Source organism: Arvicanthis niloticus, chromosome 21, assembly GCF_011762505.2.
Source record: "Arvicanthis niloticus isolate mArvNil1 chromosome 21, mArvNil1.pat.X, whole genome shotgun sequence".
Classification (NCBI taxonomy): Eukaryota; Metazoa; Chordata; class Mammalia; order Rodentia; family Muridae; genus Arvicanthis; species Arvicanthis niloticus.
The window spans coordinates 34,355,806-34,374,233 of NC_047678.1; the positions used below are offsets into that span (position 1 = coordinate 34,355,806).

At 41.0% G+C, this 18,428-nt stretch overlaps 1 protein-coding gene across 2 annotated transcripts in view; it reads right to left on the reverse strand.

Annotated features, from left to right (window-relative positions):
• Positions 1–18,428, reverse strand: part of Pdcd6ip (programmed cell death 6 interacting protein) — a 50,093-nt gene that overhangs the window by 21,884 nt on the left and 9,781 nt on the right. Inside the window, exons 4-10 of one of the 2 annotated variants that reach the window (XM_034484133.2) lie at positions 17,664–17,791; positions 15,794–15,947; positions 13,786–13,886; positions 11,539–11,655; positions 7,941–8,163; positions 6,218–6,341; positions 2,431–2,608 (exon numbers count right to left, since the gene is read on the reverse strand). In XM_034484133.2, coding sequence (XP_034340024.1) covers positions 2,431–2,608; positions 6,218–6,341; positions 7,941–8,163; positions 11,539–11,655; positions 13,786–13,886; positions 15,794–15,947; positions 17,664–17,791 — 1,025 coding nt within the window. Of the gene's footprint in view, positions 1–2,430; positions 2,609–6,217; positions 6,342–7,940; positions 8,164–11,538; positions 11,671–13,785; positions 13,887–15,793; positions 15,948–17,663; positions 17,792–18,428 lie in introns of both variants that reach the window. The other variant, XM_076917269.1, reaches the window with a different exon arrangement.

An 18,428-nucleotide genomic window follows, 5' to 3' on the forward strand; every position in this document is an offset into this window, starting at 1 on the left:
GGTCTCAATATATAACCCATACTGGCCTCAGATTTGTGATCTTCCTGCCTTCTAAGTGCTGACATCATTGTAAGCCACCAAATCAGCTTAGTACAAAAAGTGGTACATTCTTGTTGCAGAAATCTGAGTTACAACATGACAGAAACTTGATCTGGGGAGGGAGCTCAGTAGGAGTGGAACACTTGCCTAACAGGTGCAAGGAACTGGATTCTAGTGTGAGTGAGTGAGTGAGTGTGTGTGTGTGTGAGTGTGTGTGTGTGTGTGTGTGTGTGTGTGTGTGTGTGTGTGTTACAGTCACAGTAAGGGTAGCTAGCTATTATCTTTCTCAGTAAAAGAAAGCAGGGTGCTCAGTGGGTCCAGTGTTTGCATAGCATGCATACAGCCATGGCTTCAGTCTCTAGCACCAAATAAAAAAACAGGTACAGTGGGCATGCTGGTGGTGTCACAAGCCTTTAATCCCAGCACTCACAAGGCAGAAGCAGGTGGATCTCTGAGTTCGAGGACAGCCTGGTCTACAGAGTGAGTTCCAGAACAGGGCTACTCAGAGAAACCGTCTCAAAAAAAAAAAAAAAAAAAAAAAAAAAAAAACCTACAAAACAAGCAAACACACACCAGTAATTCAGCACTCAGGAAATGGAAGCAGGAGGATTAGAAGTCAAAGTCAACATTCCAACATGGATGGGAGAGGGGCTGGGTGGTATGAACAAGTATAGCCCCTTAAGGCTTACATATCTGAATGCTTAGTCATCAAAGAGTGGCACTATTTGAGAAGGATTCAGTAGCATGGCCTTGTTGGAGGAAGTGTGGCACAGGGGTCTGAGGTGTGAAAAGCCCACACCAGGCCTCAGTCTGGATCAGGATAGAGCTCTCGGCTCTGCCCCAGCACTGTGAGTGCTACCATGCTCCTCACCGCCCTCAAGATGAGCTAACCCTCAGAAAGTAGAAGCAAGCCCCCAAATAACTGCTTGTTCTTCACAGCAAAAGAACAGTCACTAGGACAGCAGCTCACAAGGCTCCGGCCCCTAACCTGCAGCTGGTGGCTACTGGGAGGAGGCAGTATTTTCCTTCTGTGGTGCAGGCTCTGTGGGTTGTCTACATGGATAGCATTTGTATGCATGACAGCAGCACTAACTGGACTTATTGGATTGGGGGTTGGGGAGAGCAAGAGAACGTGAAGGTAGGAGGGGTAAGTATGGGAGTGGTCTGAGAGTTTGGAGGGGCACCAGAGTTGGGTTGGATAGATTACACACATGTATCAAACAGTTGAAGAATACATTTTTAAAATTCTAAAAACATTAAAAAAAAATAACTGAGTTGGAAAATACTTGCCTAGCTTGCACAAAGGCCTCTGTTCAATGTCATAAACTGGGATTGGTGGATACACACCTGTACTTCTAGCCCTTGGGAGGAGTTGGGGAGTGGGTGGCGGGGAGTTCAGGTTCAAGGTCACTCTCAACTACTCCCAGGCCAGCCAAAATTACATGAAATTATTTCAAACAAGAAAGAAAAAAAACATAACCACAAAAAGAAAACACTGAGTCTAAGAGTTGCCAGGTGTGAAATGCCTTTCTAATAGCTAAAAAAAAAAAAAAAAAAAAAAAAAAGAATAAATCCTACCTAGAAGAATTCACTTTAAGCCCAGAGCTCAAAGAATCCATAGGATACAGGGAAGGTGAATTCACAGTCAAACCTCATTCAACAGTAAGCATGACAGAGCAATATGAATGGGCCATGGGATACAAGGTCACAGTGTGTGCACTTGTGCACGAGAGCATGTATAAAACCTGATACTACAATATTCTCACTTCATAGTTTAAGAAATGTATCACAGCCCCTAAGATCTTAACTCAGGAGAAGTGTGATTCCATGTTTACTAAGAAACCTGAAGTCCAGGTCTGGGGCTGCAGCACAGTTGGTAAAGAGCTTACCTAGCATGCACAAAGCCCTGTGTTCAGTCCCCAAGCACTGCATACACTGAGTGTGAGGGTGTATGCTTGTAATCACAGAACTCAGGAGGTACAAGCAGGAGGACCCAAAGTTCAAAGTCATCCTTGACTATAGGCCAGCTTGGATAGCAGAATCAAAAACATGAACAAACAAAAACTCAGCTATCTAATACAGAACCTAATGTTTCTACACAAAAGAAATGACTCACTATGAAGTGGTATGCCTGAACAGTTTGTTTGATTACCACAGTTTACTAGTATGCAACAGTCAACAGCCATATGACTAATTTAGCTAATATGCGTTTATTTTCCCCTAAGAATGGCTCATTGTCACTCAGTGGAATTCTTCCTGAAGCTGAAAGGCAAATAAGGCACAGTGATCTCAACCAGGCACTGAATACTGCCCCTGGAAACCCATGGGTCCTGATCCTACAGACACCACGAGAACAGTGTCTACTTGAAAAGCCAGTCTTTTCAAACATACCTCCTCTAATATTTCTCTATTTCTTTGTAGCAGCTCAGGTAGCTCTTTTATCAGCTGGTCAACAGTCTGGATGCCTCCCTGTTCAACTACAGATGTAGACTTGGTAAGTATAGACTGAGGTACAGTGTCTCCAGACACATCTTCAATTGCTGCTGGAAGATTAAGGGAAGCCAATACTCTGCAAAATAGGAAACAAGTTGTGTCATGTGCAAGTCTACACTGCCTTTAAAATAATAGTCACTTAGCCGAGTGGTGGTGGCACACAACTTTAATCCCAGTACTTGGGAGGCAGGTGGATCTCTGAATTCAAGGCCAACCTGGTCTACAGTGTAAGATCCAAGACAGCCAGAGCTAAAACAAGGAAACCCTGTTTCAAAAAACCAAAATAATAATAATAAATAAATGGCAGTCACTTATATCTGCCCAAATCAACAATGGAATTAGCAATGATTTCTATTAAAATAAGTGGGAGAGATCAATGATTAATATAATTAAAACAAAATAATTAAAGAACAGACATTGGGGTGAAGAGGAAATGTGCTGGCTGGGTAGCGAAAAGGAAGCAGGAAATGGATAATGACAAGATCCATTATACACATAAATAAATTCTCAAAAAAGTATTTAAAAAATTTAAAAACTGAGACATTTGAGAGTTCGGAATTAAAAACAAAAAGCAAAAAAAAAAAAAAAAAAAAAAAAAAAAAAAAGGTAGGCATAGTGGTACATGCCCTGAGCATCCCAGAACTGAGGAAAAGCAGAAGGATGTCTGTGAGTTCCAAGCCAGTCTAGTCTACATGTGATTTCCAGGAAAGCCAGGGCTACACAGGGAAACTCTGCCTCAAAATTTAAAAGAAAATTGAGAGAGAGAGGGATTATGGCAGGTAAAACACTCTACCACAGACTTGAATTGCAGTGAAAACTTAAATTCTCTCTAAAATCAGAAACTCTTTGTTCTGTGTTGCTAGAGTTTGAACCCAGGGCCTTAAGCATGTGAGGCAAACACTCTGCACTGACCCATTTCCCTACCACCAGAAATTAAATCTATTAAGATGTAATCTTTTATATTTGTCTTTTATGCTGTCACAAATAAATCAGCAATAATGTACAACTTTTATAATTTTATATCTAACAAAAATCAAAACCACAGGACATCAAAGAGGCAGAGGAATCTACTCCTATTTACCATTCATAACGCCAAAAAAGCAAGTAAAAGGATATAGTAAGATGGACTGCTTAGAACAGCTTTGTCTAAACTCAGATCGAATCTACCCATACAGACATTAATGCATTTTGTTCTGTCTGACACAGTGGCACACACTCAGCTACAGAGTGAAATCCTGTGTCACGACGTGAATGTAAAATGCCCCCACAGGTACATATGTTTTAACAGTTGGCTCCTAGGGAGTGGTACTGTTTGGAGGGGTTGTGAAACTTTTGGCCAGTAACCCTGGCCAACAGGTAGGTCAGGGATGGCAAGTTTGGAAGAATTAAGCCTGGTTCCACTTCTGCCAAGATATGAACAAACGATGGTACCAGCCACTGTTCTGTGGATGGAGCCATGCCTGCCACACTTCCCTGATAGCTTCTAAAACCGGAAGCCATCATAAATGTTCTGTGACAACAACAAGAAAAGTGCCAAGAGGCTGGAGACGGAGCTCGGCTGGTAAGTGCCTGCCCAGCAAACTCGAGCCTGGGGCTGGGTCCTAGGACAGCATAAACTATGCTGTCACCCCAGCCCTCCAGAAACAGAGCAAGAGGATCAGGAACTCAAGATAATCTCCAGCTACACATGAAGCTTGAGGCCAGACTGGGATACATGAGGCTCTGTATTGGGAGGGAGGGAGGACCTAACACAAACGTTTCATAAACAAAAAGAGGCAAAAATCCACATAATCTTTAACTGAAAACATGAAAAGTCAAAATTGGAAAAAAATGCAATCATGCATATCTGACAAAGGATTTGCATCCAAAACACATGAAGACGCCTTTAAAGACAATGCTGATTAGGAGAGATGGTACAGCTGTCAAGAGAGAGCACTTGTTGCACTTGTAGAGGACCCAGCTGGGCTCAGTTGCCAACATTCACATGGCAGCTCACAATTATCCACAATGACAGCTCCAGGGGATCTGACACCCTCTTCTGTCCTCCACTGGCATTGCACAAGCATGGTACACATACATTCATGCAAGCAAAATACTATAATAATTTATAATATACTTATAACAAATATAATGCTTTAAATAGATCTTTTTGTAAAGATGGTTAAAAAGAAAAAAATTTATTTTTGAAGGAGAGACATACATGGAGTCCTTACAGGAGTCAGTTCCTGCCTTCCCCATGTAGGCTCTAGGGAATCAAACTCAAGTGTTCAGGCTTAAAGGCAAACGCCTGTGCCCACTGAACTATCTCATTGATGGCAGAAAAACCTAAGGTTTGGAAAGGCAACAGATGACTAACAGTGGTAGAAAACACACGGTGGCAGAAACGCAGCTAACACATAAAAGCTAGGATCAATCTCAGGTATCCTCCATACCTCTGTCCACCCTCATCCCTCTGCAACTCCACTTTATCATAACAACAGAAAAGAAACTAAGACATCCATCCCCTAGAGTAGTTTCCACAGTATTCTGTCAAATGATAAAATACTGAGTATTATGGACTGACTGGGCTGAGTTCTCCCTGGGTTTCTATCCTCAACACTTGGTCCCGGCTGGAGGTGGCTTTGGAGTTGTGAAACCTTACAGGTGAGGCCCACGTGAAGGAAGTGGATCACTGGAGGACACTACAGAAGTCATAGCCCAGCTCTACTTCCTGACCATGCAACCTAAGCAGTCACCTCATGTTCCTGTTACCATGGCCAGCTGCTCCCACCCTCAAGCCTTCCCTACCACATCATGAGCCAAAACAAAGATTTCCTCCCCAGGATGCACCTTGTAGGTACTATGTGACAGCAATGAACAGAATGACCTCCGCACACAGCAAGAGCTAGTGGCACATATGGTGCATAACATGGCAAGCAAGAATGGGCACAATATACACACTAGTATTACATTTATGGCAAACTGCAGAGCACACAGACCACATGAGAGTAGCCAGAAACTAAGGACAGGAGGCATAAGGACTGACTTAGGTTATATTCTCTTTGTAGTAGTTACATGGATAGATGCACTCAGCAGACTGAATAAACATTTGTAAATGAGTACATTTCACTATGTGCAAATTATACCTAATTTTTTAAACTCATAGAATGTTTTCTTAATCTAATATAAAAATTGGTTTACAGTACAGTTCCATGAGTCTTTTATTACATATATTTATTTTTGTTGAGTATGCATGTGGACACTCACCTCCTACAGTAGACATGTGTCAGAGACAACTTGTAGGAGTCTCCTTCCACAGTGTGGGTCCCAGGGACAGAACAGGAGTCAGAAGGCTTGGTAGCAAGTTTTTGTTAGGCCATCTTATGAACCTGGACCATGCATCTTAAAGGACTTATATCTACCCATTTTGCCTCAATCTCTTAAAATACAAAAAGGAATCAAATATTCTTACTTTTTTTTTTTCTGCAATTCCATTCCTTTCAACTCTAGTTTACGTAAGGCTTTTTAATAATATGACTGCAAAAAAGGTGTGTGTGTGTGTGTGTGTGTGTTGTCTATGTCTGTTATTAGTTTCCAAGTTCATAAAACTAAAAAGAAAAACTAACAACTAAAAAATGTTCATAAATTATTCAAAACACAAACTTGAGAGCCTATAAGTCAGTTCTGAAAGCTAGGTTCCACCTACCCGTTTGCCAAAGTAGTAGCTTCTCTCATCTGAGCGATTGATCTGTTAACCAAGTCAGCTTTCCTCTGACTAAACACAGCCAGGGACTGCTGCACAGACACAGGGACCATCTTCTCAAACAAATCTAAAAACAGGAGAAGATCCAAGTAAATATATGGAACCGACTCAAGCTACAGACATGACTACTCACTTTCTGAATAAGATCACGAGATCACACTGAAACAGCAGCAGTGAAGAGAACTCGAGATCACCACGTTAGGCAAGAGCCTTGACCGCTTCCTTCTGAATCAGACCTTTGTTTCCATTAAGACTTTAAGTCATCCTACAAGGAAGGGATCCCGGTGGTACTGCTCACTTGCCAATTAGACAGACTGTGTGGTCACAGTTCATCATCTCCTAGCTATGTTCCTTAGGGAAAAGCCCATTCTGGGCCTCAGCATCCTCATCAGAGGCACAGACATCAATAATGGTTCCTGTGCTACATGGCTGCTGTGAGATAAATACTCACCCTTTGGTGCTTAACAATCACTGGCACATGGTAAACACTTTCTATTTATTAAATAAAAATTAGCTCAATAATCACTCTTTCAGGAACTTAAGGGTTATCCAGGAGATCTGCTAGAAGCTACAAAATACTGCATGTATTACATACACTCACACTATCAAAAGAAAGCTATAAGAACACTGATCTAATGCAAATACTACCCTAAAAAGATACTTGTTTAAAAATGATTGATCCAAGTATGGGTGCTCATGCCTGTAAACTCAACCCTTAGGAGGCTAAAGCAAGAGAACTGGGAGTTCAAAGCCAACCTAGGTTATATAGTGAGTTGAAGGCAAGGCTAGGCTAGGATAGGCTAGGATAGGCTAGGATAGGCTAGGATAGGCTAGGATAGGCTAGGCTAGGCTAGGCTACCTGAAACTTCTCTCTCAAATAAATAAGTAAATAAATAACCATATATTTATTTTCAGTAACGGTATCTTAAATATAACAAATGTTCTATCAACAAAATGGCATGGCTTGTCTCAAGCCCTAATCTTATCAAAACCCTGTCTCAAACATCCCATCTGGTTTGTGACAGATGCTACTGCTTACTTTCCCCTTGAAAACCTCACAGAAGACACCACACTTAACTTTCCCATAGTTTCTTGTCCAGTTAGCTGGCAGTTTGTTTGCTTGTCTTACTCATTCTAGAGCAGGCTGGCCTCAAACTCAGATCCCTGCCTCAGCCTCACAGGTGCTGGGGTTTCAGGTATGCACCACCATGTCTATTCCCACATTTCTCTTAAACAACATAAATGAATGTTATAATCTAAGTATTAGAAAAATAATGTGAGATTTTACATGGATCACACAGATCAGCCTAGACGAAAGAGAAGGCTGCACCAAAGCAACATTTTCTTCACGGAAAACGGAAAACAAAAGGCAATCGGTGGTGGTGCACACCTTTAATCTCAGCACTTGGGAAACAGGGGCAGGCAGAGTTTAAGGCCAGCCTGGTCTACAGAGTGAGTTCCAAGACAGCCAGGGCTATAGAGAAAGCCTGTCTTTTTATTTTAAAAAAAGGAATTTTTAGGGTCTATGAGGGCGAGAGAGAGGGGGGGGGGAGAGAGAAAATGAATATGAGGGAGGGAAGAAGGGAGGGAGGGAGGGAGAAACAGAGGGATAGAAGGACCTAGAGAAAACACAAATTTACTAAAGTACATGTAGAAAACAGCGTACCTGTGAACTTCTGGCTGATGGGTACATTGACTGGGGTGGGTTTCACAAGTGTAGCTTTGCCGATAGGATCCAAATCCTTAAGGTCTGGAACACGGTCATGATAAATAAAATCATTATCCTTCTTTGCTGCAGTAAGGGCACGGTTGATTTTGTCAGAAAAATCCTTCACATTGACATATTCATCATAGCGAGAGGCCACATTCTTAATCAGTTCTGCTGCATGCTGAAAGTAAGCATTATACACAAAGTTTGTTTATAGACGAATGCTTTCTCTACCAAGCTTTTTTAAGCTCTCAGGATTCCCAGTGCTATGCTTGACAGGACAACCTGGAAATTCCATGACAAAGCACCTAAGGCTACAAGGGGGAGAACCAATGTCCCTGTAAATTCACCAATGAGCTGCCAAGACAGTAAAAGAAAGCTGGGCCGATCAACATAACCTGACATTAATGAAGGTTGGGTGTTAAATTATTTTCACAGTATACAACTATACAACACAGCTATACAACTATTAACAGTAATTGACAAATACTGAACACCTTTATGGGGCCCTAAGACAAAGGTCTTGAAACTACAGAAGTAAGCAATCAGAGATGCAGCCCCTCCACAACATTCACATGAGCCGGAGTCAGCAAGCAGAGACACACCCATTCCACACCAACAATTCTCATAAAATAACTGTCAGAGATGAAACGAGAATTTGTCTTAACACCTGCCATTAAAAGCTACAAAACTTCTTAATTCTACATACAAGACACTAGCCATGTAAGCGATTATAAGTTCCTAGTAACTCAATCCATATCAAAGATTTTTAACATTCCTGGCTGAATGTTTAGTCCCATATTGGGACTAAGTTTAAAAAAAAAAAAAAAAAAAAAAAAGATAAAAGACTTGAACAACACAATCAGTGTAATTTACCAAATCTTTGGGCTTGTACAGAACTATATAACTTTGACACATGATGAGATACAGCAAGCCTAAAACACCAAAACCACACTACATAAAATGGCTTAATACGCTGGGCAGTGGTGGCACACGCCTTTAATCCCAGCACTGGGAAGGCAGAGGCAGGCGGATTTCTGAGTTTGAGGCCAGGCTGGTCTACAGAGTGAGTTCCAGGACAGCCAGGGCTACACAGAAAAAAACCTGTCTCGAAAAACAAAAAAAAAAAAAAAAAAAAAAAACAAAAAGGTTTAATACTAGACTATCTACTTCCACAATTCTCTAAAATATTCAAATTTAAATGTAAAAATGTCAAAGCTTTTGATAAAGTACTGCATTTTCATCATTGGGACTCGGTCCTCCGTCCACAGTGCATGGGAAGCTAATGTAAGCTTTAAGAAATACAGCTTCATAGAAGGTATCCAGACACTAGAGGTGCTCCATGAAGGGATGCAGAGACTCAGCTTCTTACTTGCCTTCTCTTGCATCTTGGCCATAAAGTGAAATGGTCTGCACACTGCACCATGAGATACTGACTCATTGCAAGACCAAAGGCAACACAAGTAATTCATCGTGGATGAAGCCTCCAAACTGGAGGATAAGAAAAATGACTGGCATGATGGTTTGTTTGGTTTTTACTCTCTCTTTTTCTTTTACTTTTCTTTTTCCTAGTTTTTCATGACAGTGTGGTGGTTTGAATATATTTGGCCCAGGGAGTGGCACTATTAGCAAGTGTGGCCCTGTTAAAGTAGGTGTGGCCTTGTTGGAGGAAGAGTATCACTGTGGAGGTGGATTTTGAGACCTTCCTAACTTCCTGGAAGCTAGTCTTCTGTCTGCCTTTGGATAAAGATGTAGAACTCTCAGCTCCTCCAGCCCCATGTCTGCCTGGAAACTGGCATGTTCCTGACTTGATGATAATGGTCTGAACCTCTGAACCTGTAAGCCAGCCCCAGTTAAATATTGTCCTTTTAAAAGCTGCCTTGGTCATGGTGTCTGTTCACAGCAGCAAAACTAAGACAACAGGGTTCCTCTGTATAGCCCTGGCCTGGCTGTCCTAAAACTCACTCTGTAGACCAGACTGGTCTCAAACTCAGAGATCCACCTGCCTCTGCCTCCTGGGAGCTAGGATTAAAGATATGAGCCACCACTGCCTGGTGGCTTTTTCATTTTTAATTTATTTTTGTGTGTGTATGCATACAGGTGCACCTGCACCAGGAGATCAAAGGACAACTCTGGGAGTCAGTTCTTTCCCTCTACCACATGGACTCTGGACTTAAATTCAGGTCAGAAGGCTCAGCAGGAAGTACTCTATCCACTGAGCCACCACCCTGACTCAGTGTTCCTTTTCTTTTTGTTATCCTTGTTTTTTCTTTTCTATTTCCTTCGAGACAGGGTTTCTCTATATAGCCCAGGCTGTCCTGGAACTCACTCTGTAGACCAGGCTAGCCTCGAACTCAGAAATCCGCCTGCCTCTCTTTCCCAAGTGCTGGGATTAAAGGCGTGTGCCACCACCGCCCAGCTTCTTTTTGTTATCTTAATAAAACATAAAGAGATGCACAGTTCTTTAAACATAATAAAAATCTTCACTCCCTGAACTGGTACTATGCTTAATATAAACATGTACTATTCCTAAAAGCAGAAAGTGAAAGCCACCATTATCACCATGATCACAGACAGAGCAAGCTACTGGACAAGCAGGTAATCACAGGTATTAAAAAAGAAGAACTCAGTTACAGGTAATACATTGAGTTGCTAAACTGTATGTCTCATAAGTAGTACCTGAGACAAATACATACAGCAAATATAAACACACAAGCCCTAACGTGAAGAAGCAACGAGAAGGAAAGCGACTCTGGTGAAGGTAGCTGTGGCATAAGCTGACACTGCCCAATCTAAACTCAGTGCAACTACAGTCAGCTAATGTCCCTACCAGCAGCTACTCTGCAAAGGACACAGAAAGACATCAGTCCTGCATATTACCTATTTAGGACTTTGCTGTATGCTTCCCTTTGCATCTTTTGGTAATATTTAAATGAAAACACCTGACATGGACTTCTGGCTTCTAGACATAGACACGAAGATACACACACACACACACACACACACAGAGAGAGAGAGAGAGAGAGAGAGAGAGAGAGAGAGAGAGAGAGAGAATATGAATGAATAAGGGCACCTGCCCCATACACAGTATAGAAGGGAGAGAGAGAGAGAGATAGAGAGAGAGAGAGAGAGAGAGAGAGAGAGAGAATATGAATGAATAAGGGCACCTGCCCCATACACACAGTATAGAAGGAAGAGAATCACACAGTGAAAATTCCAGAGTGCATAACCCCACATACCTCTAAAACTGTGGGGTTATAATCTCCAGTTTACCAGCCTACAACACAAGCTAAGCAAATAATTAATTTAGAACACTTTTATATTAAAATAAGCATGGACAAATTAGGAGAACGGAGTAAAAATTTAAATGCAATTTTTAGATAAAATAGAAGATTTTACAAAGCATGTTTCTGGGTAAAATATAAAGATAAAAACCATCACTTGCCTCTACTGATAAAGACAATAAATGGGAAACGTGATTATGGGCAAACCTGGGTCTCATTCGGCAGAAACAGGAGAAAGATAACACCTAAACATTTATCACTAAAAGACTCACCTGCAACCTTGCAATCTCTTCCCCAAACTTCTTCTGCTGCTTAGCCAGGATGGACTGGTGGTACTCAGCATTGGCCTGCATGATACACTGCTTTGCAGCCAGGGTGGGGAATACCTCCTGGAAATAAAAATACTGACCAGGGGAAAGTCCAACCACACAAACCATCACAGACAACAAGGATGCAGGAAGAGAAAGGAGAAGGAGACAGAAATTACAATCACCCAGTAGATTTAGATAGGTTAGTCATTAGGTGTGAGAAGAGAAGACCTCCTGGTTTTGCAGGAATTGCCATCTGTGAATTCAATTTTCTATCAGTTAAAATTAGGGTTTGTCTCTGTTTGTTTTAAACTGTTAAATGAAGCCAATTCAGGTTTTTTAAAGCTCATTCTATGGAGTCAGAAAATCAGCATTGTGTTTACAGGAAGAAAGGCATGCATTAGAAAGAGTTGGGAAGTTCATAGGGGAATGAATACTAAGCCCAGCTTTAGATGCTTTCTTAGCCCCTTACCCAGCCTTCAGGTACCTACACCACCGTTACTCACATATACTAATGAAACTGATCTAGAGCTGACTGTTTCTTCATGTTTAAAAGACAAAAGACAGTAAGGTAAGTTTTCACTTAAACTCACAGGCTGAGACTGTAATAAAGATTATGGTAGCCAATAAAAATGATTTAGTTTCATATAAATATTAATATTTCAGTATTATATACTCAAAATACATCCCAGACATACAAATGTATTAATTACTATGATGATACAGTGTAACTTTGCCCTAATTTATTTTTGAAATCACTATAGTCTAATATACTTAAACCCAAGCATAAATCAAGAAAACCATGATATTGCTAGGAGTTCTTCCAAAATGTCGAGTCCTATCCTGCAATTTCACTGTTTTTATTAAGTATGTGGCATTTTTAAAAACCAATGAATACACTAAATAAGTGTTCTATTAAGAACCAAATTACTACCTTGAGTGTTTTCTGTCTACTAAAGAAAAACCCCAGCACTCTGAGCCACTGCTTGCAGACATCCAGTTAGAACTGGATATGAAAATACCTCAGGAGACTCAGTGAAAGGAGAAATTCAAAGACATTGCAGTCTAAAACTGCCGACACTCCGGCAGGAAGGCTGGAGCAACTCTGTAAAGATGTTTCAGGAGACGTAGGCATGCTGCAGAGCGGCGTCCAAGTCTTTGAGATGACAGGACTGTGGTCAGACTGGAACAGGACTGAATTATTGATGCAACAGGACGTGACAGTGCACTGTGCAGCTATCCATGGAGAGAGGATCTGAGTAATGACACTAACACACTAGGATCCTAGGCAGACTTCTAAATTGGGGGCAAAAAGGCAGTGCTGTGGGTGGGACCCCATGTATCTAAGGTGCTGGGAAGTGCCTAGCAACAACCTCAAGCCTGATGTGCCTTAAATCCCTAGATCTCGACAGTAGCTCTCCACTGCTCACTACTTTTGGGCACCTTAGGTCTATTTTTAACTGTACCCTATGTTTTCTGCAGTTTCATAATTTATGAAGATTCCTGAATAATATAAACTCACAGATTCTCCAACAAACACCACCAACTACCACAGATAACCAATTTCTTGCCCAACTGTGAGGAAGAACAGTTAAAATACCCTTCATGCCCACATCCAGGTACATGCTGTGTCATCTACAAGCCATCTCGGAACAGTCTTTCCCTTTACCCTCAGAAAAGCTTACAGTACAGCAATGCTTCCCACAGTAAGTGGTCAGGACGCTGCCTTTCTTTCACTGTCCATTAGCAACCAAATTTGCTATCCCTGTTTGTAAAACTTAATTCTAATCAAGGAATCAGATCAATTTAGGTTTTCTGTTCCTTTCTTTATGTCTGTTTTTGTGCTTTAAAACTCATCCTTAAGAAAACAGGATAATAATTAAAAATGTGAGCCACAACATGCTCCATCTCAATGCTTCTCCCAAAGCTATCAACAACCAGAACAATAACAAGATGAAGACAAATGGCCAAAATTTTCCAGAAAGAGTTTCAGCTCAGGAAAAGAAGTTCAGTAAAGAGCAAATAGAAAGGCATCCCATCCCCCAAAAGAACAGCTCATGCATCTTAAAAAACATTCTAAAAGCTATTCTTCAAATGTGTTCATTAAAATACCACATTTATTTGTTAAAACATACTTTTCAACTTGTTTCTCATACAGAAAAATAGCCCCACATGCAAAACCACCAACCGTCTATGAAGGCAGTAACTGACCTTGGGGAGAGTGTCTTTGTACTGACACTGTTTGAAAGCATCGCCAAAGTAATCTGCAGCCTGATTTGCCAGCTTAGCTATGATGGCATCTTTCATCTTATCTGGAATAAAATGGTAAACTGCATTATAACTGAAATAAATGAGACAAGGCCCAGCAACAAAACTCAGCGAGTAAAGGTACATACTGCTCACCTCTGACAGTCTGCACTCCACCTCCAGAACTCACAGTGGAAGGAGAGCACCAACTCCTCCATCTCCTTTGGCCTCTATATATGCACCATGGCACACATGTGCCTGCATTCTCTCCCCTTCCCCTCTCTTTCTCTGTCTCTCTGTCTGTCTCTCTGTCTCTCTCTATCTGTCTCTCTCTCTCTCTCATGTGCACACAAATAAAATAAATGATATAACCTGATACATGACATGGCATAAACACAAATTATTTTTTTAAAAATGTATACATCTGGGACAGAAAGAATGGCTCAGCAGTTAAGGACACTGGCTGCTCCTCCCGAAGTCCCAGTTTTAGTTCTTAGCACCTACATGTCACTCATAACTGCCTAGCACCCAATGGTACCAAGCACAATAGTGGTGCATAGATATAAAGCATCTACAACATCCATGCACATTTAAAAGGAAATAAAGGACAAAAGTAAAATTTATGCATCTGTCTAAGAAATCTATAGTGATGAATGAAATTTAGTCTTCTGCACAAAAACTATCCCACAGGTAGCAAAACACAATGATGCCAATCTATATAACCTAGTACTTTGGGTATAGAGCCAGGAAAATCAAAAGTTCAAAGCCATCTTTGACTACAAAGTAAGTTGGAGGCCAACCCAGGCTTCATAAACTTGTTTCTAAACAAGTAAATAAACAAGTAATTCTATAAACAAGTCAACAACACAGAACAGACTAATGGCTGCTGGTGGCTACAGAAGGAAAGGAGTGAGTCCTGACAGTCATTCTCAGGCGTGACAATATCCTAACAGATGACAGTGGTGATGGCTATAATGTTCTGTAACACTCCAGAAAACATTGCATTATCAAGTAAAGGGGTGTTGAGGCATATGACTTCAATCTCCTCGTCGGCTGCTCCTTTTTTCCTTCCTCACCCTCCTCAGTTTTTAAAGTAGTCTCAGTCTGTAGACCAGGATGGCCTCCAGCTCAGTTTAAGTCTAATGGCTATGATTATACACATGAATCACCAAATATGGAACTTTTTGTGTTTTGTCTGTTTGTGGACAGAGTTCCAGGCTTTTGTACCATGGAACTCACTAGGTAATGTAGCGAGTTCCACCTCATTATCATGGCAATCCCCCTGAATCAGCCTCCAAAGTGTAGGACTACAGGCATGAGCCACTAAATCCAACTAAGCTGCCATTTTAAGAAAAAAAATGAGATGTGTTTGTCCTTCTGCATTTTTAATTTCTCTGTACTTAGATAATCAGTCTCTACCTCTCATACTGACTAACACACCTTTACAAGGATTGTTTTTATAGCCTGTTCATCAAGGGCATTGCTTGAATAACTCCTTATCATTTACATCTAGTCTAAATAGGACTACTTTAAGAAACCATTCTTGATGGCTCAGTGACTAAGAGCACTTGCTGCTCAAACATGAAGAGAGACTCCCTGTACCACATCAAGTGGTTCCCAGTGCCTGTGGCTCCAGCCCCAGGAGTCTTGTCCCTTCTTTTCACCTGCAGAGCACTGACACTTGCATACACACGTGAACAAAATCTTAAAAAAAAAAAAAAAAAAAACATTCTTAGCTAACTTGAATAATGCAGCAATCCCATGGCCATCTCACAGGCAGACCACCAGCCACTGCTGCATGAAGCTTTCTATCTTCTTCCAGGTAACTCTCCCTCTGAAGTGAGCTCAAGTACCCAATGACCTCTCAGCACCCCTACCTACCTGAAACATACTGTGTTCTAATCACTATCCTGGTATAAAAGCCTAGCACTTGTTTTCACATGTAACACAGTAAAGAAGAAAATGGAGTTACCTCTTGTGGCTTTTAAGAAAAATACTTCTTGAGCTTGAGCCAACATAATAAGACTGAGAGTCCCAACAGTATCTGGAGATATGTCCACAGTAGGCTCTCGACTTAAGGCAGATAACACTGTGTCTTTAATATGTAAAAAGGCACCACTAGCAAACTAGAAAAAGAGAAAAGGAATTCTTTAACACTGAGACTTAATTTTCTACTGTCACACACAAACATCTTCTAAATGCCAACTGAGAGGATGGTAATTATAGATACATTTCCATACATTCCATACATCCCAATTCATAAATGGAGCCTTTGCAAAATTTTAACAAAGATTCAAAGGAGACTATGGAGAGAGCAAAGTAAGAGAATGTAAAAGGTGATCAAACAATTTATTAGACACATTTCTTCACAGATATAACAACAAAACACTATTCAAATGGCTCTGTCTCTGTCTGTCTGTCTCTCTCTCTCTCTCTCCCTCTCTCCCCACCCTCTGTGCATGCATGCGTGCGTGCGTGTGTGTGTGTGTGTGTGTGTGTGTGTGTGTGTGTGTGTGTGTGTGTAAGCCAAAGCACAACCCCAGGTGTCATCCTCAAGACTACCTACTTCCTTTGAGACAGGGCTTCTCACTGGTCTGGAACTCACCCATTAGGCTAGACTGGAGGAGAGCAAGTCCCCGGAAACAGGATTACAAGTATACACCACCAAGCCCAGCATTTAGTGTGTGAATCTGGGGTATCAAACTCAGGTCCTTGAGCTTACAAGGCAAATAGTTTAATGACTGAGACATTCCTCCAGCCTCTACATACATGTTTTCAGTATGGAAATACTCTTGTCTTTATCCCAAAGTCATCTTTCAAATAAGCATACTGGGCTTAGGACACATTCCCAATGGCACTCTAAGGGCCAGCAATGCACCGACATTCTATCTGGCCTCCAGAACTTCCTACTCAATGTTTCCCTTTATATTTTTCTTCCAAATTTTATTTTGTTGGGGTTACTACTAAAATTACTTTTTATGAAACGAATTAAGCTGAGAAAAAGAAAGTATCACTCTAGAATTTTTAAAGTGGATTAGCTTGGTAGGCCACACAGACAAAACTCAAAGTCACAGTATTAACAAGACTATTATGAGGGCAGCAAGATGGCTCAGTATGGAAAAGTACCTGCACCAAGCCTGACAACCTGGGTTCAGACCATGGGACCCATATGGTGAAATGAGAAACCAACTCCCCCAAGTTGCCCTCTGACCTCCATACATATGATCAAACACACACACACACACTTTTTAAATGAAACTTTAGGAAAAATCACATTATTTTTATCTGAAACAAAAAATAAAAACTGAGTACATAATAAACTGTCACAAAACAGCATGTTATAGTTGCCTATGACTAGTCCTAAGCTAGTTAGCTATCTTAAAAACATTCCAGGCCTGACCACATTTAAACATGACTTCTCCACATTCTACAGTTAACTTATTTTCTTGCCAAAATTTCTTAATTTTGTCACATCACTTAAAGCCTGGATGTACCTCACCCTAAGAAAACACACAAATATCTAACCATTTTTGAATGAAGTCATTCACTTATAAGAGGTTTTCCATATGTTCATCTTTGTTGTCCAATCAATATTCATTGAGCCTCTATAATGTGCCAGGCACTGTGCTAGGTGCTGGGTGGGTGTGCACAGGGAGGAAAACAGACATGGGCTATAGAACGACTGCTTTATTGCTGAAATGTTTACCAACAAGGATCAGTTTACTTAAGAACACAACTTTCCCGGAGCATGAGTCATGAAGAAGACAGCAGCTATCACCTAAATGCCACTCACTCCTTGAATCCAGTGTGCGTCCCTGTGTAGAAACTGCTTTTCTGCATACCTGGTACTGCTTAGCTGCGGTTTTCAATCCTTCATCATTATCCAGGTTCTGCTCTGCTGCAATCTGGCTAGCTAAGGCAGCACAATTGAACAACACACAGCTCTTTTCATATCCTAAGCTTGCAAGAGCTGGAAAAAATTGAGAAGGAAAAGTGTATCATTATTTTTTCTACAGAAAACAATGTTTAAATGAGTAATACTATGGCCTCTATCCCATGGGCTCTCCAAGACTGTCTTCTCGCCTACTGCAGGCTGGTTGCCCGTATTCCCACATTATGTCTATCATCAAAAACTCAAAGGATAAATCATTCTTTTTCTCCTACTCTTTGTTCCCATATTTTTACAATTGCCAAGTTCATAATGTAAAACTTATTTTTATGTTATTTCTTAGTTAAATTCAAATAAATCATTTTCATTTTTCCATGACCTTTCAAATTTTTATCTCCCCACCACACACACACAATGCATGTGTATGTGTGTGCATATACACACATGCACATACTCACACACTTTAAACAAGCCCCTTCATCCACATAATCCTGAGCCAATACCAGTGTTTCCTGGATGGTCTTCTCGACTTCCCTCTCTCTGGTGAAAACTCTACACAACCCACATCCTTCAATATAACTATTTGATTTAAAGAAGAAAAGAACAAGTGTAGATGACAACAGAGATGAGCCACAGCCTTTGCTGGAATTGCTGCAGGGGCTACGGAAAAGTGTGTGTGAGTCCTCAAAACACTAAGATAGATTAGCATACAACTCAG